Source organism: Rattus norvegicus, chromosome 11 (genome assembly GCF_021556685.1).
Source record: "Rattus norvegicus strain SHRSP/BbbUtx chromosome 11, alternate assembly SHRSP_T2T, whole genome shotgun sequence".
NCBI lineage: Eukaryota > Metazoa > Chordata > Mammalia > Rodentia > Muridae > Rattus > Rattus norvegicus.
In genome coordinates this window covers 77,251,599-77,278,065 of record NC_141544.1, presented here as the reverse complement: position 1 = coordinate 77,278,065, position 26,467 = coordinate 77,251,599, and the positions used below count along the sequence as shown (strand labels likewise).

The following is a 26,467-nucleotide window of genomic DNA, read 5'->3' as shown; positions in this document are numbered from 1 at the left end:
ATAAGTATTCTACCAGAAAACTGTTAGGTATGACAGATACTTTGAATAAATTGGTAAGGTACAAACTTAAGAGGCAAAAATATACCAAGAACAAAAAATACCAAAAAAGAACTGGAGGAAACAATTATATTCACAATTACTTTTTAAAAGCACCTGGGAAGTCTTGCTCCCTAGGCCAGCCAATCACCCTCCACCTTTCAGAGACCTATAGCCTAGTGTGCTAACAGGTAGGCCCTTTGCTTAACTTGTCCCTAAGTTACCCAATTCTACTTGCCTCTTCGTGGACATGCCATGATTATGCCTCTATGTTGGCCTTTCTTTTTCCTCTGTAGACTACCCAGCTCACCTCCCTGATTTTCTGATCCCACTGCTTTGTAGGTCACTCTCTCCTCTCCCTATGCTTGCCAGCTACCAGCCTACCTTTCCGAAGGACTCCACTGCCATTCATGCCTTCAGGTAAACTAATCTTCCTCACCTTAAGCCAACCAACTGTCCACAGTCCTCTCCCAGGTCTTCCTGCCAGTAGGTAGATTCTTTTCAATCCTTCTCCCTTGGCCACCAAACTCAGACCATATTTTCTGGAACCTTGAGAAGACTTAGCCTCTAGATAGGCCACTTTCGTTCCTAGTCTTCCCAACTCCTCACCTGCCTTCCCTGAGACCTCACACTGATCATACCATCTGTCATGTCTCTTTTCTAGGCCAACCCCCTCTGCCCAAGAATTTCCTTGGACTCTGTCCCAATGTTGCCACTGGCTAAGTTCCTCTCATCCCTCCTAGCTAGATTGCCTACAAATCTGCCCTTTCTCCCAAGACCCTGCACAGAACATACCATTAGGTAGAGTTCTTTCCTGTCTCCTCCCTAGGCTGCCCCCAAACTCCAATTTTATTCACCAGAAGGCCAAGTCAATCTCACTATGGCTCTTCAGGCAATAGTAGTTTCCCAATCTAAGTCCCCAGTAAGAGAAAAACCCCAACTTCACCTGGCTTCAAACCTTACCTGGAGCTCTTGGCCCATGTAGCTAGGATCAGCAAGAAAACTAGTCTACTCTGCCTCACCTCCTTCTATCCTCTCACACTGCCTCGCCTATTACTACACCTTGGACCTCCAGATGCTGTTTTTCTCAGTACAAATCATGTCCCCTTAGCTCTACCCCTTCAGAATTACCCCAGTCTGCTCACTGTATTACCCCAACTGAAGATTCTAACCTAGTGGGCTAAAACCTCACATTACAAAACATAGCAATAATCTAATTTTAGATACCTAGGTCCCACTGCAAAGTCACAAGCAATATGAAAACCAAGAGTATGTCTTCTCTAAAGACCATCAATCCCGTAGTAATTGTTTACAATAAGAACAACTTATATAAAAGTGAAGACACAGAATTGAAGAACAATTTCCAATGTGTTTAAAAACTTTAAGGAATTATAAGATGATATCAATAAACATAGGAAATGGATTTAAAGAGGGCAGAAATAAGCTTCTTATTGAAGACCAAGAAGACACAAACAAATAAGAAAAGAAATAATGATTATTCAGGATATTAACATTGAATTTAATAAAGAGATACTAAGTCCCTCTCCTCCCTACTAGCTAGATCCTCTAATTCAGAATTTAATCAATAAATAATGAAGAAAGCAAAATTGATACTAATCTGGAAAGAAAGTTTTTAGAATACCTAATAAAATTCAGCAAAAACCTTCACCAAACTAGTGGATCACATAGAAAACATAATTCTTATCAAATCTTGAAGAGAAGGTAGAAGAATTGGTTATTCAGTCAAGGAAAATTGTAACTCTTTTAAAAACTCATGGACAGAATATGAAGGAACTCACATGAACAGAAAATGAAAGAACTCACAGACTATGAGAGTTAAATAAAGATGAGATCAATAATTTAAACATATTTACAAGAAAGGAGATTAAAACAGTAATGGAAAAATCTCCTGACTAAAAATGTCCCCAGTCCAGAGTCCCCATATAATTTTATCAGATCATTAAAGGAGACTACAACAAATGCTACTCATTATTCCACATAATACAAATATAAGGAAGACATCTAAACTACTTTTATGAAGCCAGCATTACTCTAATATCAAAAACATAAAACACAATGAAAAAGAAAATTGATGCCAAAGTTACAAAAGAATACTGGCAAACTGAGTACAGGTACATATGAAAAAGATAATTCACCACTATCAAGTTGAGTTTATCCAGGACATGAGGGGATGATTCAGCATGTACAAATCAGTAAACATGTAGAAATTAACTTAAAATCCAAACTCCATGGTAACCAGTAGATTCAGAAGAGGCCCTTAACTAAATTCAAATTCCCTGTACAAGAGAAGTTCCAGAGAGAATAAGGTTGGCAGGAATATACCTTTACATGTTAAAAACTACATGTGACAAATACATAGCTAATGTTATCTTAAATGGAGAAAAAGTAGTATCATTAAAATCAGGAAGACCAAGAAGACCAAGTCTACTGTCTCCAGTGCTGTTCAATAAAGTGCTCAAAGTCTTTGCTAGACCATAATGACAAGAGAAGAGATACAAACGGGAAGATAATTCAAAGTTTTCTTGGTTTTAGATAATATGATGCTATGTATAAGAGACTCTAAAAGGTCTACCAGAAAACTCCTAGAACTAAGTTTTACTTTTCCATAAAGTGTTAGGATACAAAAAATAAACACCAATATATATACAATATATATTATATATATTATATATATATCAATTTGAAACACACTGAAGAAGAAATCACAGAAATAATTCCATTCACAATAGCCTTAAAAATCTCTCAGAACAAACCTCTCAGAATAAAACCTTTCAGAAGATGAAGTGAAGCTGGAGAAATAGCTCAATGGTTAAGAGAACTGATGGGTCTTTCAGAGGTCCCAAGTTCAATTCCCAGCAACCACGAGGTGACTCACCACCATTTGTAATGAAATCCAATGCCCACTTCTGGTATGTCTAAGGACAGTGGTAGTGTACTCATACACATAAAATAAAAAAGAATCTTTTAAAAAAAAGCCTACCTTGAAGGTAGCACAGTCTGAAGGCCTTGCATGCAACATAAAGGATCCTCCCAAACAGCCACAGCTTCTGGGATTCCTGAGGAGCCCAGTGGACCCAGGACCCATCACCCCGAATTCCACTCCCTTTCCTGCTGGTGCCTTCTGCTGGGACAGACCTTGTCTGCTCCTCTGAAGACACCACAGTTGGAAGACCTCCCAGGAGTTCCACTGCATTCTGTGGAACTGACACCATAGTCTGAAGTCCTCCCAGGAGAAGAGATTCCTGCAGAGCAACAGCTTGCAACAGCTTGACTGCTTCTCTGAAGACCCACAGTCTGAAAGCCTCCCAGGAGATCTTCTGCAGCCAGAGCAACAGATTGGCAGCTTGTCTGCCCCTCTGAAGACCCCAGCAACAGGCCTACCAGGAGACCTGCAGCAACCCAGAGACACAGAGGCAGACTCCAGACACAGATACCCAGACCAAATAACACTAGGGATAACTAGATGGCCAGAGGCAAGCACAAGACCATAGGCAACAGAAGCCAATATACTTTTTCATCATCAGATTCAAGTTCTCCCAACACAGTAATCACTGGATGCATCAACACACCTGAAAATCAGGAAGCTGACCTAGAATCCTGTCTTGTGAAGATAATAGAGTCCCTTAAGGATAATATAAATAACTCATTGAAAGAAATATAGGTAAACACAGGTAAACAGGTAGAAGCCCTTAAAGAGGAAACAAACAAGTCCCTGAAACAAATAAAGGAAAATACAATCAAACAGGTGAAGGAATTGAAGAAAGTTGTCCAAGACCTAAAAATGGAAGTAGAAACAATAAAAAAAAACACAAATGGAGGCAAAACTGAAAATGGAAAACCTAGGAAAGAGGTCAGCAATTACAGATATAAGCATCACCAACAGAATACAAGAGATACAAGAGAAAATCTGAGGTGTAGAAGATACCTTAGAAGATATTGACACAACAGTCAAAGAAAATTTAAAACATAAAAGACTCCTATTGCAAAATATCCAGAAAATCCAGAACACAATGAAAAGACTAAATCTAAGAATAGAGTGAAGAGGGGAGTGAAGATTCCCAGCTCAAAGGACCTGAAGATGTCTTCAACAAAATAGTCCAACTATAGTAGAAAGACAGGGCATCAAGTGGAGGAGTGGGTTTGACATCCCACAGTCAAAAGCTCTGTCCCAGAATTATTCCTGTCTGAAAGATCTGCAGGGACAAAAATGGAGAAGAACCTGAGCAAAAGGAGGTTCAGTTACTGGCCCAAATTGGAATCCAGCTCAAGGGGAGGCCACCAGGCCTGACACTATTGCTCGTACTATGGTGTGATTACAAACAGGGGCCTATGTATCATGACTGCTCTCCAAAGGGCCCAACAAGCTGCTGAAAGAATCAGATGCAGATATTTACACCACATCAATGGACAGAAGTTGGTGACCCCTGTGGTTGAATTAGAGAAAAGCTAGAAGGACCTGAGAAGAAGGGTGACCCTATAGGAAGACCAGGGGTCTCAACTAACCTGGACCCCCAGGACTTCTCAAACACTGAGTCACCAATCAGGCAGCATATACCAGCTAATATGAGGTCACCAACACATATACAGCAGAGGTCTGCTGGGTCTGGACTCAATCAGAGAAGCTGCACCTAACCATCAAGAGTCTTGGGATCACAGGGAGTCGGGAGGTCTGGTTGGGTGGGAGGTGGGGACATGCTCTTAGTGACAGGGGGCAGTGAGATGTGGGATGTGGAACAATTGTAGGGTATGCCGGGAGGATCATAAAGTCTGGACTGTAAAGAAGACTAAAGAATAAAATAAAAATCATAGAAGAAAACTTCCCTAACCTAAGGAAAGAAATGGCCATAAATGTACAAGAAACCTATAGAACACCAAATAGATAGGACCAGAAAAGAAAACCCGATCGCAATATAATAATCAAAACAATAAATGCACAGGAAAAAGAAAGACTATTAAAGACAGCAAGGGGAAAAGGCCAAGTAACATATAAAGGCAGACCTATCAGAATTACAACAGACTTCTCAACAGAGACACTAAAAGCCAGACGAGCCTAGGCAGAGGTCATGCAGACCATAAGAGAATACAAATGCCAGCCCAGGCTACTATAACAGGCAAAACTCTCAATCATCATAGAAGGGGAAACTAAAATATTCTAGGACACAAGCAAATTCAAACAACATCTATCTACCAATCCAGCCCCACAAAGGATTCTAGAAGGAAAACTCCAATACAAAGAGGGTACCTACATCAAGGAAAAAAAGATATTAATCATCTCACAACAAAAACAAAAGGAGAGAATCACATGCACATAATACTACCTACAACAACAAACATGTCAAGAACTAACTATCATCTGTCTTTACTATCTCTCAATATCAACGGAGTCAATTCCCCTATGAAAAGGCATAGGCTAAAAGACTGGATATGCAAACAGGATCCAGCATTTTTCTGCATACTAGAAAGACACCTCAATAGCAAAGACAGCAGTACCTTAGAGTAAAAGGCTGGAAAAAAGTCTTCCGAGCAAATGGTCCCAAGAAACAAGCTAGAAATGCCACCCTAATATCCAATAAAGTATACTTTCACAAAAAGTTATCAAGCAAGATGAGGAAGGACACTTCATATTCATCAAAGGAAAAATTCACCAAGATAAAGTCTCAATTCTGAACATCTATGTCCCACATTCATAAAAGAAACTTTACTAAAGCTCAAAACACACAGAATAACAGTGGGAAACTTCAATACCTCACTCTCATTAATAGACAGGTTATTGAAACAGAAACAAAACACAGACAAAGTGAAACTAATAGAGGTTATTAGTCAAATGGATTTAACATTTATCTATATAAAACATTTTGCCCTAAGACAAAAGAATATACCTTTTTCTCAGCACCTCAAGGTACCTTCCCCAAAATTAAACATATAATTGGTCACAAAAGAAGCCTCACCCAATTCAAGAAGATTGAAACAATCCCATGCATCCTATCAGATCACCACATAATAAGGCTGTCACAATAACAACCAAAACAACAGAAAACCCATGTACACACAGAAACTCAATAATTTTCTACTCAATGTTAACTTGGTCAGGGAAGAAATAAAGAATGAAATTAAAGAATTCCTGGAATTCAATGAAAATGAAGATTCAGCATGCCCAAATTTATGGGACACAATGAAAGCAGTTCTAAGAAGAAAATGTATAAACTAAGTGCCCTGGTAAAGAAATTGGAGAGATCCTATACCAGCAACTTAAAACCACACCTGACAACCCTAGAACAAAAAGAAACAAACACAAATAAAAGGACTAAAGGCAGGAAATAGCCAAACCTAGGGCCAAAATAAACCAAATAGAAACATAGAGAACAATACAAAGAATCAACAAAACCATGAACTTTTTTTTTTGGGGGGGGGATCAACAAACCAACTAAAGGGCCCAGAGATAGTATCCAAATTACAATATCAGAAATGAAAAGGGAGACATAACAACAGAAACTAAGAACATTCAAAAAATCATCAGATCCTAGTACAAAAGCCTATACTCAACATAACTGGAAAATCTAGATGAAATGGGTGATCTTATAGAGAGATACCACATACCAAAGTTAAATCAAGAGCAGGTAAACTATCTAAACAGGTTCAGGTCTATATCACCTAAAGAAATAGAAGTCATTAAATCCACCCCCCTAAAAAAAACAAAACAAACAAACAAACAAACAAAACCGCTCAGTGCCAGACAGCTTTAGTTATCAAAAAAAAAGATAAGGAAGGACTGACACTTCATATTCATCAAAGGAAAAATTCACCAAGATGAACTCTCCATCCTGAATATGTATGCTCCAAATGCAAGGGTACCAACATTCATAAAAGAAACCTTACTAAAGCTCAAAGCACACATCACACCTCACACAATAATAGTGGGGGACTTCAATACCTTATGCTCCTCAATGGACAGATCATGTCTATAGAAACTAAACAGAGACACAGAGAAACTAATAGAAGTCATGAACCAAATGGATTTAACAGAAATCTATAGGACATTTCATCCTAAAACAAGAGAATACACCTTCTTCTCAGCACCTCATGGTATCTTCTCCAAAACTGACCATATAATCAATCACAAAACAGGCCTCAACAGATACAAGAAGACTGAAATAATCCCATGTACCCTATCAGATCGCCAGGGACAAAGGCTGGTCTTCAGTAATAACAAACATGACAGTAAGCCCACATACACATGGAAGATGACCAAGGATAACTTGGTCAAGGAAGAAATAAAAAAGAAATTAAAGACTTTTTAGAATTTAACAAAAATGAAGGCACAACATATCCAAACTTATGGGACACAATGAAAGCCATGCACAGTGGAAAACTCGTAGCTCTGAGTGCTACCAAAGAGAAACTGGTGAGAGCATGCACTAGCAGCTTGACAGCACACCTAAAAGCTCTAGAACAAAAGTAGTGAATACACCCAAGAGGAGTAGATGGGAGGAAATAATCAAACTCAGGGCTGAAATCAATGAAGTAGGAACAAAAAGGACCATACAAAGAATCAACAAAAACAGGAGCTGGTTCTTTGGAAAAACCAAGATAGATAAACCCTTGGTCAGACTAACCAGTAGGCATAGAGTGAGTATCTAAACTAACAAAATCAGAAATGTGAGGGAGACATAATAACAGAATCTAGGATAGTCAAAATCATCAGATCCTACTATAAAAGCCTATATTCAACAAAACTGGAAAATCTGGATGAAATAGACAATTTCCTAGACAGATACCATATACCAAAGTTAAATCAGGATCAGATAAGCTATCTAAACAGTCCCATATCTACTAAAGAAATAGAAGCACTTATTAAAAGTCTCCCAACTAAAAAAGCCCAGAACTAGATGGGTTTAGTGCAGAATTCTATCAGACCTTCATTGATGACCTAATGCCAATACAGTCCAAACTATTCCAGAAATAGAAACAGATGGAGCACTACCCAATTCCTTCTATGAAACCACAATTATGTTTATACCTAAACCACACAAAGACCCAACGAAGAAAGAAGACTTCAGACCAATTTCCCTTATGAATATCAATGCAAAAATACTCAATAAAAGTTTTTCAAACGGAATTCAAGAATGCATCAAAACAATTATCTATCGTGATCAAGAAGGCTTAATCCTAGGGATACAGGGATGTTTCAATATATGGAAATTCATCAATGTAATCCACTATATAAACAAACTCAAAGGAAAAAAACACATGATCATCTCATTAGATCCTAAAAAGCATTGGCAAAATTCAACACCCCTTTATGTTAAAAGTCTTAGAAAGATCAGGGATTCAAGTTCCATACCTAAACACAGTAAAAGCAATATACAGCAAACCAGTAGCCAACATCAATCTAAATGGAGAGAAACTTGAAGCAATCCCTCTAAAATCAGGGACTAGATAAGGCTGCCCACTCTCTCCCTACCTATTCTATATAGTATTCAAAGTCCTAGCCAGAGCAATCAGACAATGAAAGGAGGTCAAAGGGATAAAAATTGGAAAGGAAGAAGTAAAAATATCACTATTTGCAGATGATATGAGAGTATACTTAAGTGACCCTAAAAGTTCCACCAGAGAACTCCTAAGACTGATGAATAACTTCAGCAAATTGGCTGGATATAAAATTAACTCAAACAAATAAGTAGCCTTCCTCTACTCAAAGGATAAACAGACTGAGAAAGAAATTAGAGAATCAACACCCTTCACAATAGTCACAAGTAATAAAAAATATATCGGTATGACTCTAATCAAGTAAAAGATCTCTATGACAAGAACTTTAAGTCTCTGAAGAAAGAAATTGAAGATCTCAGAAGATGGAAAGATCTCCCATACTCATGGATTGGCAGGATTAATATTATAAAAATGGCTGTTCTATCAAAGCAATCTACAGATTCTATGCAATCCCTGTCAAAATTCCAACTCAATTCTTCATAGAGTTAAAAAGAGCAATTTGCAAATTCATTTGGAATAAAAAAAAAAGCAGGATAGCTAAAACTATTCTCAACAATAAAAGAGCTTCTGCAGGAATCACTATCCCTGATCTCAAGCTGTATTACAGAGCAATAATGATAAAAACTGTATGGTATTGGTACAGAGACAGGCGGGTAGATCAATGGAATAGAACTGAAGACCCAGAAATGAACCCACATACCAATAGTCACTTGATCTTTGACAAAGGAGCTAAAACTATCCAGTGGACAAAAGATAGAATTTTCAACAAATGGAGCTGGTTCAACTGGTGATCAGCCTGTAGAAGAATGCAAGTTGATCCATTCTTATCACCCTGTACAAAGCTAAAGTCCATGTAGATAAAGGACCTCCACATAAAACCAGATATACTCAAAATAATAGAAGAAAAAGTGGGAAAGAGCCTTGAACACATGTGTGGGGCAGTGGGCTGTGAAAGGTACCATGATTCCTGGTCAAGATAGATTGAATCCCCAGAGACCCTAAAAGGGATGTCAAGCACATTTCCAGTATCCCAGGAGATCTAGTCCTCACTAGCTGCAGTTCCCACAGACCCCTTTAGAGAGGTTTGAGACAGACCAATCAGGTAGAGCAATACCCCAAGCCCCTCCACCACAGGTGAAGACATGCCCACAGGTTACATAGGCTCAAGACAGATCAATCACAGAAGCAGGACCATGCCTCCATATATGAGATAAATGAGGTCTTCCCAAGCTCTCAGACCAAACCAATAGGAAGTACTTGCTGTCAGACACTGACCCATCCAAAAACTGTATTTAAGAATCATGTTCAGGATTAAAGGTGTGCAAGAATCACTCCATCATCTGAGAGCTTCTATCATAAGAGCTGTAACACTGCTGCTTATTGAAGAGATCTGGTCTCTCAAAATTGCCAGCAGAAGCCTTCTTGCACCCTCACCAGCTAGTCATTCCCATGCTGACTAAGCATGGCCTGAAAAGGAGGTGGAACAACACCAGTGGAGGCAGTGAAGAGTCATTCTCCTCCCTGCCCCAGTTCTCTTCCCTTCTCCTGAACTCGTATAGCTAGCTGGACCAGAGATCTCCATGGAAAACCTCTTGCACAGAGGCCTACACACATGGGTCTGAACAGAACACCCATGGTTTATGCTCTAAGATCAAGAATCGACAAATGAACTTCATAAAATTGCAAAGCTTCTGTAAGGCAAAGGCCACTGTCAATAGGACAAAATGGCAACCAACAGATTGGGAAAAGATCTTTACCAATCCTACATCTGAGAGAGGGCTAATATCCAATATATATAAAGAACTCAAGAACTTAGACTCCAAAGAGCCAAATAACCTATTAACAAATGGGGTACAGATCTAAACAAACAATTCTCAGCTGAGGAATATCGAATGGTTGAGAAGTGCCTAAAGAAATGTTCAAGATCCTTAGTCATCAGGGAAATGCAAATCAAAACAACATTGAGATTCCACCTCACACCAGTCAGAATGGCTAAGGTCAAAAACTCACGTGACAACAGATGCTGGTGAGGATGTGAAGAAAGAGGAACACTCCTCCATTGTTAGTGAGATTGCAAGATGCTACAACCATCTGGAAATCAGGCTGGAGGTTCCTCAGAAAATTGGTCATACTACCTGAGGACCCAACTACACCACTCTTGGGCATATACCCAAAAGATGCCCCAACTTACAACAAAGACTCATGCTCCACTATGTTCATAGCAGCTTTATTTATAATAGCCAGAAGCTGGAAAGAACCCAGATGACCTTCAACAAAGGAATGGATTCAGAAAATGTGGTACATCTACACAATGGAGTACTACTACTCAGCTATCAAAAACATGACTTCATGAAATTCATAGGCAAGTGGATTGAGCTAGAAAATATAATCCTGAGTGAGGTAGCCCAATCAAAACAAACAAACAAACAAACAAACAAAAACCCCACACTGCTATGCACTCACTGATAAGTGGATATTAGCCCAAAACTCGAATTACCCAAGATACAGTCCACAGACCACATGAAGCTCAAGAAGAAGGGTGGCCAAAGTGCAGATGCTTCAGTCCTTTCTTAAAAAAACAAACAATCCAATCAAAAAACATAGTTCAGAACTAAACAGACAATTCACAACAGAGGGGTCTTAAATGCTCAAGAAGCACTTAAAGAAATGTTCAAAGTCCTTAGTGATCAGGGAAATGTAAATCAAAATGACCCGAGATTCTACCTTATACCAATCAGAATGGCTAAGATCAAAAAGTCAGATGACAGCACATGTTGGGGAGAATGTGGAGAAAGAGGGGTGCTCCTGCATTGCTGGTGGGATTGCAAACTTGTAAAACCACTCTAGAAATCAGTCTTGAGGTTCCTCGGAAAATTAGAAATAGATCTACCTAAAGACCCAGCTACACTGCTCTTGGGCATATGCCCGAAAGATGCCCCACCATGTCACATGGGCACATGTTCCACTATGTTCATAGAGACCTTATTTGTGATATCCAGAAACTGGGAACAACACCAGATGTCCCGCAACAGAAGAATGGATATAGAAAATGTGGTTCATCTATACAACGGAATACTACTCAGCTATTAAAAACAAGAACAATATCAGTTTTGCAGGCAAATGGATGAAACTAGAAAATATCATTCTCAGTGAGGTAATTCAGACCCAAAAGGACATGCATGGTATGTACTCACTAATAAGTAGGCATTAGCCAGAAAAGTACAGAATACTCAGGATATAATTCAAAGAACTCAAGAAGGTTAAGAAGCTGAAGGGCCCAAGTGAGAATGCGTCAATCACACCTGGGAGAGAAAAGAAAGCAATCACAAGGGGGCAGAGAGAAAGAGGGACCTGGGTGGGAAAGAGGACAGGGAGGGGGAAAGGAGAACATGATCAGGTATTGGAGGAGGGGAAACAAGACTGAAGCCCTGAAGACCAGCAGAAAGACTGGAAACAGACAACCTTAGGAGATAGGAAGTGGGGGGATCCTCTAGAATGTGCCAGAGACCAGGAAGGTGAGAGATTCTCAGAACTCAAGAGAAGGGACTTTAGATGAAATGCCCTATAGTGGGGAAAGGGAACCTCCAGTAGAAAGATAGGACATCCCACAGTCAAAAACTCTGACCCAGAATTATTCTTGTCTGAAAGAACTGTAGGGGCAAAAATGGAGTAGAGTGTGAGGAAAAGGAGGTCTAGTGACAGACCCAAATTGGGATCTAGCTCAAGGAGATGCCCCAAGGTCTGACACTATTACTGATGCTATGGTGTGCTTACATACAGGAGCCTGTCATGACTGTCCTCTGAGAGACCCAACAAATAGCTGTCTTGTACAAAAGCAGATACTTACACCCTTTGACTGAAATTGGGGACCCCTGTGTTTGAAAGGCTGGATGAAGCTGAGGAGAAGGGTGACCCCATAGGATGACCAGCAGTCTCAACTAACCTGGACCCCTGAGATCTTTCAGACACAGAAGCACCAACCAGGCAGCATACAACAGCTGAGATGAGGCCCCGGACACATATACAGCAGAGGACTGTCAGGTCTGGCCTCAGTGAGAGAAGATGCGCCTAACCCTTGAGAGACTTTAGGCTCCAAAGAGTGGGGAGGTCTGGTGCAGGTGGGGACATTCTCTGGGAGATGGGTATGTGAGGGGGTATCAGATGAGGAACAGTCAGAGGTCATATTGGGAGGTAGATAAAGATTGGACTGTAAAAAGAAAAGATTAAAGAATTAAAAAGAAAAAAGAAAGGTGAAGCTTTCCCATACTCATCAGTTGTTACAATGTTGTGAAAATAGTAATACAAAAAAAAAAAGTAATCTACAGATTCATTCAATCTCAATCAAAATTTCCATGCCAGTATTCCCAGAAATTGAAAAGATCCTAAAATTAATATGGAAACATAAACACTCTGGATGGCCAAAAAAATAGAGACTGAGCAAAAAACAATAGAGACATTATTATACCTGATTTCAAGTTATACAACAAAATTATGGCCCTAAGGGGTATTGTAGTGGCACACATATACACACAAATCCACATATATTGATCAGTGAAATAGCATGAAAGTTTCAAAACTCCAACCCAAATTTATCCTGTCTAAAAGAAAAGCAGAGACAGGAGATGGATTAGAGACTGAGTGAATGGCCAACCAATAACTGGTCCAGCCACAGACCCATCCCATGACAAGCACCAATACCTGACACTATTAATGATACTCTGCTGTGTTTATAGACAAGAGTCTAGCATCACTGTCCATGAGAAGTTCCACCCAGCAACTAATTCAGAAGAATGCAGAGACTCATAGCCAAACAGTAGATGGAACTTGGGGACTCTTTTGGAAGAGTTGCTGGAAGGATTGCAGGCCCAAAGGGAATAGGAACTCCACAGGAACACCAACAGAGTCAAGTAATCTGGACCCTTGGGACTCTTAGAGACTGAAGCACCAACCAAAGAACATACACGGGCTGGACCTAGGCCTCTCCTGCACACATGTAGCCAATGTGCAGCTTGGTCTTCATGTGGGTCCTCCACAACTGGAGCGGGGGCTAGCTCAAAAGCTGTGGGATATGTTCTATTACTTATGCTACTTTGTCTGGCCTCAGTGAAAGAGGACGTGCCTAGCCCCCAAGAGACTTGATGTGTCAAGGTAGGGGGATACTCACGGTGTGCCTTTACCCTCTAAGAGGAGAGGGGGATGGGAAAGATTGTGGGAGGGAGTGACTGGGAGGAAGATTAGTTAACTGGATGTGAAGTAAATTACACACACACACACACACACACACACACACACACACACACATGAAATCCATGCAACTGTAGGCATCTGATTTTCAACAAAAATGTGTACTAGAGAAAGACAACACTTTCAGTAAATAGTGTTGGGAAAACTAGATATCTGTGTGTATAAGAATGGCAGGGAAGAGAGAGGCAAAGATTAAAATAGAGAATGAAGAAACACCCATTCAGAGCCTGCCCCACATGTGGCCCATACATATACAGCCACCCAATTAGACAAGATGGATGAAGCAAAGAAGTGCAGACCGACAGGAGCCGGATGTAGATCGCTCCTGAGAGACACAGCCAGAATACAGCAAATACAGAGGCGAATGCCAGCAGCAAACCACTGAACTGAGAATAGGACCCCCGTTGAAGGAATCAGAGAAAGAACTGGAAGATCTTGAAGGGGCTCGAGACCCCATATGTACAACAATGCTAAGCAACCAGAGCTTCCAGGGACTAAGCCACTACCTAAAGACTATACATGGACTGACCCTGGACTCTGACCTCATAGGTAGCAATGAATATCCTAGTAAGAGCACCAGTGGAAGGAGAAGCCCGGGGTCCTGCTAAGACTGAACCCCCAGTGAACTAGACTGGTGGGGGGAGGGCGGCAATGGGGGGAGGGTTGGGAGGGGAACACCCATAAGGAAGGGGAGGGGGGAGGGGGATGTTTGCCCGGATACCGGGAAAGGGAATAACACTCGGAATGTATATAAGAAATACTGAAGTTAATAAAAAAAAAAAAAAAAAAAAAAGAGCAGCAGGACCGGCAGGGGCAGAGGATAGAGAGGGCACAGTGAGAATAAAAAGACCTGGAACCATGAAGTGAGAGGATAGGATGGCCAGGTTATAAGAGGGGTGAGTTGTTGTGGGGAGGAAACCCAAAAGCTGGGGAGATGAAGGAGTAAGAAAGGCCAGGGTGCTAACGGGAGAGTCATATGTTCCTTTTCCTGGAGCTAAGGAAAATTACTTCTTTTGGTAGTCTGAAATCAGCTTCACAAGTTCCTGAGGAATGCTGGCTTTTATCTCACTGCCAGAAATCCTCCTATAGTCCAGGGTGAGCTCATTTGGGGGTATTTGGACTGCCTTTCAGAGTTTTGAAAATTGGAATTTCCTTTGAATCTGACAATCTCTCCCATGTTGAGAAGATGCAAGTCATGCCTCACTGGCCTGACCTGAATCGTAAGTCCTAAGCTGATTGATGGCCAAGGTCATAAAACAATCATTTCAGCTAATCAGGGCTCACATTTGGAGCCACACAGGGAAGGTATGCGTATGCAAAATATACGGAAGTTCTACTAGCAATTAAGAGAAAGATGTGGGGCTGGAGAGATGGCTCAGTGGTTAAGAGCACTGACTGCTCTTCCAGAGGTCCTGAGTTCAAATCCCAGCAACCACACGGTGGCTCAAAACCATCTATAATGAATGGGATCTGATGCCCTCTTCTGGTGTCTGAAGACAGCTACAGTGTACTCCTATATAATAAATAAATAAATCTTAAAAAAGAAAAAAAAAAGAATGAAAGACCCCACCACCCTGTTAAAACAAAACAAAAACTCAAAGACCTATAATTCAAATTTTATAACTTCTAGAGGAGAAGGGAAGGGTCTCCACAATAATGACTAGATAGCGTAAGTGTGGTACACTGGGATTTTACTCAGCTGGGCACAAAAATGATGTTAGATAATTTGCAGGTGAATGGGTGGCTCTAAACATTTATCCTGAGTAAAGTTAGCCACGGACAGAAAACATACCCCACACTATCCATCATATGGACAACACACATTCTTTATTACATGTAGGTCCTAAATCAGATCTCTGATCTCTATGTTCAATCTCAAGTACTAGTAGAAGCTGGTAACCTAGAAAGGAGACAAGTAAGGTGGGGAATTGTCACAGGAATTGGAAATAATCAAACTGAAAGTGAGTCGAAGCCTCTTCTTGACAGGTACCTTTTGTAGTCCTAGAAGTTCTGAAGTCATAGAGGCTTTTATGTGGGCTACTGGGGTAGAAATGCAATCAATGGTTTTACCCAGCTATGAGTTTTACAACCTAAAAGACCACTCTGAGAGCAAGAGGATCCCACTTGTGCAATAGGCCCTACAATTCTGGGGATACATAACTTCTGATTGGATCTGAGACCCAGTATACAGGAAAGATTCCATGACTATTTCTGAAAATCTGATCACATATGCTATGGAGATTGTAGTCTCAAGGAGGGAACAGAATGCCGATGTTTAGCAATTGACATAGATCAAACTACTTTTTAAAATATTTGTGTATAGCCATAGTGGTTCACTACGCTCAGTCTTAATCTCTCCAGGGAACTGAAAATTAAAACAGAGATGGAAGGTGGCTGCACAGGGTACTAAGAACATGTGCTGGCAAATGGTAAGCCTCAAATAAGACATTTATAACATCATCCTGTCTTTAGTTCATGGAACACTGAGCTGATATGGAGAGTGATATCTTCTGGTAAATAATAGCTATTTCGACTACCAACTCAGCCACCAAGGCTAACTTCGCTAAGTATGCACAGAATGGAACTTTTTTTTTTTTTTTTTTTTTTTATCAGAATGGAACTTTTAAGAGTCAATATGTCTAGAGGAGGTCTCAGGAGGCTCTGCTCCTCGAGACTGGACTCTTTGCTACAGATAGATTTAGGAGAAAGGAGAACCATTAACTTTGGGTATCCATTGATGATTCTATCAGGTTCCAATGGATAGTTCTAATCCCATGGATAATGCAGATGAATAAATAAAATACATTACCTGTACAAATTAGATTTTTATTATCTTAAATAAAAATGAAATCATAACATTTGAAAGAAAATGAAAGGACCCCGGTAATCATTACATTAAGTAAAGTTAGCCAAACTTGGAGAAATACTAGATATTTTCTCGTATAGAGTTTAGAATTAAGTATGTAGGTGTGTATGTGATAAAACTAGAAAGGGACCATGAGAGGGGAGGAAGGTGTTCAATGGAGAGAGAAACAAGTAACAGAGGATGTGCGTGTCCTGAATGCTGCTGTTACCATGGTGTATTGTACTCCCTTACACTGACTATAAACGTAGCCTTGAAATTGATGGGTGTTGTCTTCCAACTGTGTATTTGTGTCTCAGAGATGAAACAAATTTCCTTCACTTTTATTATAAATTTTCCTCATTTTAAATATAGAACTAAAAGGTAGATTCCATTTTCTGTCCCTAAAAATCCCACGCTTCGAGCTGTCTGGTGTGATAGCCTCAAAATAGTTTCTGTGTATGTGATTTTCTTATCAGTTTTCCTTCAGTCAACAGACTCACAGATGGTCAACTGCTACACTGTACATGCTTTTCCAACAACTGTTTTTGCTTAAGGCAACGGCAAAAAAAAAAAATGTGATTCCTTGTGTTTTGGTTGTCCAAATGCTGTGTCCAAACATCCATACTTTTAAGATAACTGGCGATTTTCTTGTTACTCAAAATCTCCTGACTCACTTTCATCATTTAACAAAATTGCATTTCTGTAACTTTAGCAAGACAATTTTACATAAGGAAAACTCACTATCTAGAGAAGACCTCTGCCAATCATCTAAAATGTGCCACTGCATTTGAACTGTGCTGAATAAAATTTAAAAGTATCTGGTGCAACTATGAACAACTTACTTGGTTTGTGTCAGATCAACTACGATGAGATCTTTCTCTAGAAGTACTGCAACAGCATAGGGTTCTTGAAACTCTACAACACAGAGAAAAATATTGAAAAGTTTCAGTAACACATATTTTATTTAAACCACCAAATACTTCATTTCCTTTGTCTCATGTAGAGATTTTATTTAAATGATAAAAAAAACAAATTATTGAGACAGAGTGACAAAGAGTACTTTAATAAAATACATGTTGTATTTGATAAAAATAATGTTAAGATCTTTAACAGAACTAGGAAAAAATGACCATATATATAGGACATAGTAAAATATATTTCTAAAGTCATGGCGTGATAGTCATCCTAGGATATTAGGAAGAGAGTGAGGGTGTCACCTCAACTTATGATGACTATTATATTCATAACCTTAATATTTTTGATCTTGTTCATGCCTAGTAGGAGACAAACCGAGACTGAACTAACTGCTTCTCTGGGATATGATACACAACCGCCTCACTATAATAGTAAACCAGTTATAGTTAGACGTGTTCTTCAAGTCAGTATGGTTTAGCATACCCTTATAGATTATTTCTTGTGTGCAGGAGGGCAAGCCGATAAAAAGCAAACAGTATGAGGTAATCTAAGATCTTCAAGTTTCTAAAATCCAACCTGTTTTCTATCACTCCTTTCCTGCCTATTTTTCCTCCATTATATCCAGAAACTGTCTCAAAAAAAAAAAGGCTATATGGCTATATGGCTTATATATGGCTACATAAGAGTGACAATAAATCTTTCTTATAGACCTTTTGTTCTAGGGAAGTATACAAGCTGAGAACAGGTGAGGAAACAAGAATTCAGGAACTGTGAGAAAATGATGGGAATAGTATGAAATGTAATTTGCTTTAGACAGGAAGCAGTGATTTAGTTAAGAACCACAGTAAGCATTGTGTTTCATTCAGAACAAAGGACTAATGGGGAAGGCCAGGGTGAAAAAGATATTCTCTGCTTAAAGAAACTGTGTCTGTGAAGACATTTTATATGCATGATCTCTGCTACAAGTGTTGAGGGAGCGCATCCAAAGAGGCATAGATTCCTGAGCAGTCGTTTCTCTGTAATTCAACCTAGGACTTTAAACTCCAGCCGCATCTGGTTTTCATTACACCAGCAGGTCCCAGTAGTTTGAAAAGAACTAATTTGAGACTCAATAGTCACTCAGCAGGTGATTTCTACAGAGGATTCAAGTCTTGGGTGGGAAATTTAAATGCTGGGGTAGACAGCCTTCAGAGTAACTGCCAGACTGGAGAAGCTACTGTGCTTACTCAAGTTTATGTTTACAGACCACATCCACATGAGAGAAAAAGACAAAAGCAAACTGGTGTCTCTCTGACGTTCAGGTAAGTACGTATATGACAATATGCTATCTGCTCTAGGTCAAAGCCCAAACTGCTCTCACTGAGACCTTCCCATTCTATCTCTAGAGTTGCTTTAAGTTTCTCACCATTGCTTTAATACAACTTGGTGTTAGTCTAAAGAACACCATACGACTCCTTATTTTCTTTTTTCTAGTTCTTAGGAAAATCATAGGCTAGATTTATATCAAGTGTTAGGAGATAAAATGGCCGAGGCACTATCATGTATGAACTAAAGTCATAGATAAGTTACAATTTTAGATAGTTACATCTGCCAAAAGTTATTATTGTTCCCACATAAATAAAAACTGGCAGCAGAAGTTTCCCTTTCTCAGAAGTCCTTTGTACATTGTGACAGCGACTGAAGAATTCTTCAGGAATCTCTGGTGGACTCTATTGCTTGCCTAGTATTTACTGAAGTCTTGTCTTAGGTGTTACATTCCTTCACGTGAAGTTCCTTTCCCCTGAAATGGCACGATTAACTACCTTATGCTATTACAAAAGTTATATGAAAAGCACACATCTTAAAATTTATAGCTAATAGACATAGGTTTTAGGTTGGTGTGTCTCATCTTTTAACCCTTGCTCCTACCACCAAAGGGTGCAAAGTTCTATCATAATTATTATTCTGAAGAGAACTGCATCGTTTGAGGCTTAAAGATGACTGGCCAACTAAATATAGATGTGAACTGGCAAGCTCTGATTATAGTTATTACTCCAGGTAACGATCCAATTGACAATGTTAAAATGCATTTGAGTTTTATGAGAATGAGTTAAATCATCGGATGTCATAAAAGTATCAGCAGTATTAAAATTATTAATAATGGTTTAGCCTAAGAAAGACCTTTATCATTATGTAGGTGTAAGAAGACCGAAATTCCATATTACCCAATATGAATAATAATTAAAAATATTAATAAGAAACTACATAGAGTCTTCTGTGATTTGCAGAAAAAACAAGATAATGTATACTTAAGTATATGTATATCTGAAGAGAATAACTAAAAGTGTAAATTGCATTGGATGGCTCTGGGAAGGCTGTGAGAAACTTAATTATGTAATGCCATATATTGTAGGCTTTCTTTCCTGGTGCTTTGATATACTCAGTGTGTGAATGATTAAAATACATTTGAGTAGTTAGTATATCCATAGTATCATGAGTATAGTTAAAACCACTTCTTAAATATGACAAATGAAAAGTTCAATTGTCTTTATCAGTTTTCTGAAAAACAGACTTATTAATCCATTTGTGGGAGAATGTGCATGACTTAGCAGATTTATACTTTATTAAACCATTAAAAATCACCCTTGCATTGCTGGTGATGCTCAGAAGACTACAAGTACAAGGCATATAATGTCTGATCTTTGCAACAACAGACTCTGGGCTCCTATTTCAGATGTACCTCAATGCTCTTGATAGAAAGAATTTTCCTAACGTTAGCTTTAGTTCTCTATTTTAATTTTCTTTCTGTTTCCTCTGCATTCCCTTCCTACTCTATCTCTAACCTTTGTTATCCATATTCATAAATCCAAAGGACATTTAAATTGTGATAAATAATGATAAATACCATAAAATACTTTTTTCTATTTTTTTGCTCTCTACTAACTCTACTCAATCTTACTATTCTTTCTTTAAAAACAAACAAACAACAACCAAAACCTATGAGACTAGGCACCTTCCCTCTACTACAATTTGATAAGACATGTTTGGTGGATATCCAGGGGAGGCCTTCCTTTTCTGAAGGGAAATAAAGAAAGAGTAGATCACGAATGAGGGCTAGGGTAGGGGGAAGAAATCGGAGAGAAAGAAAGAAGAGAAACTGTGGGGCATGTAATATGTGAGAGAAAAATAAACTTAAAAATAACCAAAACAAAACAAGCAACCTGTGACTGTGTATGAAACCTGCAGTGGTTTGGGCTTAATTTTTGTTTTGTTTTTTATTATTTTGAAACAATGTCTTGCACACTACAGCACAAGCTGTACTAAAGCTCACCATGTGGCTCAGGCTGGCCTTGAACTCATGGCAGTCCTCTGGCTTTAGTCCCCCAGTTGTGAGGTTATGTGAGTGAACAGCACACCCAGGTACATTAAGTGTATGTTATTTACAAATGTCTTTGCTGCAGTTTGGATTTTGAGATTCTCTCTTGAAACCTATCTATTCGTTGGAGAAACCCTACTGAAACTAGTGTAAAACTAGTGCTTTCTTTCCATGTTACTATTTCCTCAGAGTTCTTCTGTATCTCCCCAAACATCTTCTAAAAGCTTAGAAGCTTTCTTCTAAATTGATCTTATCAAACCCACAGTTTATAAAACCTTTACTTAATTCTCAAAAGGCATGCTTAAGTCCTGTTTCTCAGTGAGAAAGTTACCAAGATTTCAGTCACTTAACCAGCTATTGAATAGTATGTTAGTTGTGCTATAAACCATGAAACTCGGCATCATAATCATGCATTACTTTGACTCAGCAATTCACATTTATTTCCTTGATCCGATCAGACTTAATGCAATTTATGTAAAAATTATGCTCACAACTTCTCTAAGTCCTTGTAGTATGAAGCCACAGCAACTTAATAAATATATGTTGATTATTTAAAACATGCAGATTATTTGTCTCTGGTAACTTTGGAATTAAATTCCTACATTGATTGTTATATATTACATATTTAAATATGAAGCTAAATAATATAAAGGAAATCCAAATATTTTAGCAATTAAACACAACATACATATTTTCATAGCTAACAAAATATGTTCATTTGCCTTTACAATAGTCATATTGGGGTTACCTTATTCCCTTTCTACACATGATAAGTATGTTTAGTAGCCAATAAATGGCAAAGTAAATCATAAATCCAAAATTTTGTCCCAAGTCCAGTAGTCTTTGCCCTATATCTACAAGTCCCCTTTTGAATATGTAGCGATGTGTATTAATATTGTTTTCGCCATAAATTCATATTTATGGTTTATATATTTTAACCATTTTAATTTTAAATTTGTCCTAAAGGACCTTATCACAATTAGATTTTATTTTTATGTGAGTTTAGACCAGTTATTGTTTTCAGAAGGTTTTGTATCTTTATTCACGATGATAAACATAGGCATGCATCTTCCCTCCTGATGGTCTTATGACTACTGCCCAAATTAAAATAAATCACTGACCACACATCAGCAATCCTAGAGTAATCAGATGTGCTGCAGCTGCATCTGAAGCAAAGCCAGATGTGAAGGAGATGCCGCAGCACCAGAGTTACAGATCACTGATATCAGGTAAGTGCTTTAACTTTGATTGGCATTGGGATGGGATGGGTGGAGCTGGTCTAGGAGAGACTATTAGGAGACCTCAGTTTCCCCAAGTGACTTCACCCTGGACCCCTATCGGACCCTCCCAGCTCAGCTTCCACCATCCTTATCAAAGTTTAAAGCACTTACCTGATATCAGAACCTGAAACGCCAGCGCTGCTGCACTACATCTGTCTTACTTCCAGTCTGCCCAGTAGGTGCAAGTGCAGAACCTGCGCCAGCAACTGGAGCTCACAGGGGTTGTACCACAGTGGATGTCTGCTGCCAAAACTGAAAATATTTAACCTTAATTTCATTAGCAACTTGCCATTTCAAAAAATGTTTTTTTTTCTAAAATTAAATGTTTCATTGTATTCACTTACCATTGGGATAGGGCGTTTCACATAAAGTTAGAAATTCAACAATAGGATGATCCATTTCAAGTACTGTAATTGCTTTCCCATGCATGATGGTTAAACTTGGTCTTCTGCAAGCTTTGTCATATGACAACCCACCAGAGAATATTATAAATGGTTCACTACACAGGGGAAGGAAAAGGATAATGAGACTGAATTCTTTAACACAAAGTCAGAACATATGTCTTTAAACAATAGATTCAGAGGAGATTATCTACAATGTAAATGGCCTTCCCAACTCCAGTTTCTCAACCAACGATTGACTATTTTATCATCCTCCCTTTACTGGACCTATATTCTAGTTATGAGAATAACTCATGGGTAAGTGTAAAGATATTTGGGTGGTACTGGGGAAGGACAAGATGGAGGAAAGTGGAAATACTGGTTCTCAAAGGCATATATATGCACAAATTTGGCTACCAAATTCTATATGAGTATCACTAGAGCATTCATTTCTGTAATAATAGTCAGTTGATGAGTGAGTGTTTGAGATCCAAATCTCTAAGATGAAAAAGAGTCAAAATTTAATATAAAATGAAATATCATGGTGGAAATCTCAGAATGGTAAATGAAAAGATAAAAATTTTAGATAATGAAGCTTTTTTAGCAAGAGGTTTATGAGGAGAGAGAAAAATAATATATAGGTGAATGATAATTTATCAGAAAAATAAATCCTATGAAGTTTTATTCATATCCAGCAAACTTTATCAGGCTCTAGTAAATCCACATAAAACTTTAGTCTATTTCTTTAAAATACAATTATATCATTTTCACGTATCTCTTTCTCATTCCAACCCTTTCAACATACTCTCCTTTGCTCTCACTCACATTAGGGGCTCTTTTTCTTTAATCATTCACACACACACACACACACACACACACACACATGCACACACACATGCACACACACATGCTGCTCAATCTACACACACACACACACACACACACACACACACACACTGCTCAGTCCACACAAACACATATGCTTCTCAGTACACACACACACACATGTTGCTCAGTACACACACACATGCACACACACATGCTGCTCAGTACACACACACACACACATACATGTGCATATGTGCACACACACATGCTGCTCAGTCCACACACACACATATACACATATGCTGCTCATTGCATACATACACACACACACACACACACACACACACACACACACACACACGCTGCTCAGTCCATATATTACTTTTCAAAATAGGAATAAGTAGTAAAATGAGCATCACTTATTTCAAAGATGGCAGGGTTAAGAAATGCTCTCCTATATATGTCTGATAGGGCATTTACAGAGACAACTGCTGTGTAGACAAGCAACTAAAGATTGTGAGGGAAGACCTGGGTTGAATGTAGGCAGTGCTGTCCAACAGTATGTAGTCCAGGAAGAAAGAATGAGAAAGGGTACCAGCAAAGTTTCCTCTCTTCTACTCTGCTTCTTGGCTGACACTTTACTATGTGTGCCTTTCTACCATGATTTTAATTTGCCTTGACACAAGACTAAAATGGAGTCAGCCAACGATAGACAGAGCCTTCTGCAACCTAAAACTAAACAGGTCTTTTGACCTTAAGATATCTATATATATCTTATGCTGAGTAAAGAACAACAAAAACAATACGAGTTTTAATATTTCTATTACATTGACTGATAAAATACCTATTCTGATTTTTAAAAAATAGTTATTTTATTCAATTACTTGAATTATAAGCAAATCAGCCCAAAGGCCCTTCTGTTCTGAGTCTTGCGCTGGAGATGAGATGGGTGAATGACCTAGAATGAGTGATTTGACAAAGCGACTGAAAATCTCCTCTAGTATTAGACAGCATATTCCCTACCATTTGGAGAATAGTTCCATCTATCCAATAAAAATTTTTAAGTAGTGAATGTAGGTACACAATGGGTTAAGAGTTTTGCTTATTTTTCATAAAAAAATGATGTGTTTGCATGAATTTGTGTGTATTGTTTAGATGCAGGAGGATGCAGAGACCAGAAGGATGTATCAGAGCCCACGAAACTGGTAACGGACAATTGTGGGCTGGTGTGTGGATGCTGGGAGCCAAATCTAGGTCTCTGCGAGGCAGTAAGTGCTCTTCAGACCCCACACTGGGCTGTCTTAGTTTTCATAACTATTTTTACTTGCCAAAAACCTATATCATTTTTATTCTAAGTTTCTGTGGTGGTTCGAATGAAAATGCCCCCCTATAGGCTCACATGTTAGAATGTTAATCTAATTAGTTACTGGGGAGTGAACTCTAAGGATTAGAGGAATTAGGAGATGCTGCCTTCTTGGAGTAGGTTTCGAAGGCCCGCATCAGGCCCACTGTCTCTCCTGCCTGCTGCCTGTGGAGCGGGATGTGCTCTCAGCTACTTCTCCAGTTCCGCCTGCCTTCCACCACGCTCCTCTCATGACGGTCATAGACTAACTCCTCACAAACTGCAAGCAAGCCCCCATTTAAATGCTTCTTATAAGAGTTGCCTTGATGATGTCTCTTCACAGCAATAGAACGGTGACCAAGAAAGGTTCATTAGCATTTCTTTTAGGTTCTAGGAGCTAATTCCTGTCATCATTAGCTCTCTGTTTTTCTGGTTACTTTCATTTCTTACCGTTTATTTTCATCACTGTATCTATTATTTAGGGAGTGGTCCAGCATCAGCAATAACCAGAATTTGTTACAGATATAAATACCCAGGGCCTGCTGGACTTTCTGATGTGAAATGTTTATCAGGGAGGACAGCAATGTGTTTGAACAAATTCTCTATTTTAAAAAGAGAACCATGCTTTGCTGTAAAAATCTGACACTATCTGGTAACAAGAACAGGTGTGTGTGTGTGTGTGTGTGTGTGTGTGTGTGTGTGAGAGAGAGAGAGAGAGAGAGAGAGAGAGAGAGAGAGAGAGAGAGCTGTATTGTTCCTGTGGCCACATCTTTCATTCTTCTTAAGACTAGTACACCTCTGACTTTTATCCTCTGTATTAATTTTTAGAGGTGACTTTTATAAAAAATAAAAATAAAAAACCATACATGCAATGTATATTACTAGAATGATAATAAATGCAATCAATAAAATGTTTATTTTCCTTATAAATAGAATTATTATAGTTAAAAAAGCAAAGGGTGCAGAATTTGAAATATAAACGAATATAACAATTTTTAAAAGTAATCAAATACATCTAACAATATAGAATTCTATGGCTCTAATATAGTATAATAGTAATTTGAAGGGGAGGGGGGAGGGGGATGTTGGCCCGGAAACCGGGAAAGGGAATAACACTCGAAATGTATATAAGAAATACTCAAGTCAATAAAAAAAAAATTAAAAAAAAAGAAAAAAAAGAAACTGTGCCCTCTTTTTCATGATAGGGCTTGCAATGGTAATAATAACACTTTATGCATTATGTCATCTAGTCTTCATGAGCATTGCAGTATGGCTGGTGATGGAACTAAAGATTATGATATAATTAAAAATCTCATAACCATGTTACTACAAAGTCACTGATATCAATCATGACTTACTCTGCTTTATTTGAGGTCCTGACTCTTTTATTTGACGTACCTTCTTTCATCCTTTAAATCCTATCTCTGAATTTCTTTCCCCAAAGTATTTTCCAGATTTCTCTTGATAAGGGCTCCTCTTTACTGCCTTCAAGACTGGGTTAGATGTTTTCTTTCTTTTTTTTAATTTTTAATTTCCCCAAATCTAATTAATAGAAATTTGATAATATTTGCAGCTCAACTGTGTATTCTTGTTCTTTTCTCTGCCCCTAAAGCAGAATTCTATGCTACTCCTTCTTGTTTAAAAGGCACAAGTTTTTACCTTGGCTGTTGCTACTAGAGCCTAATAAATTCAAACACTGGTAGTGCTCTCTTTTTTTTAGCATACAAATCAAAT

General features: G+C 38.7%; 1 protein-coding gene across 8 annotated transcripts in view; it reads right to left on the bottom strand.

Moving 5' to 3' along the window:
• The window catches only part of Stxbp5l (syntaxin binding protein 5L), a 328,953-nt gene that overhangs the window by 134,464 nt on the left and 168,022 nt on the right, over nucleotides 1-26,467 (bottom strand). For 7 of the 8 annotated variants that reach the window (XR_015632666.1, XR_015632667.1, NM_001271250.2 and 4 more), the window contains exons 11-12: nucleotides 22,528-22,682; nucleotides 17,476-17,548 (exon numbers count right to left, since the gene is read on the bottom strand). Coding sequence is in view for 5 of the 8 variants with exons in the window: in NM_001271250.2 (NP_001258179.1) it covers nucleotides 17,476-17,548; nucleotides 22,528-22,682 (228 nt within the window). In the remaining 3 variants the exon portion in view is untranslated. Of the gene's footprint in view, nucleotides 1-17,475; nucleotides 17,549-22,294; nucleotides 22,436-22,527; nucleotides 22,683-26,467 lie in introns of those variants that run through there. The other variant, XM_087575824.1, reaches the window with a different exon arrangement.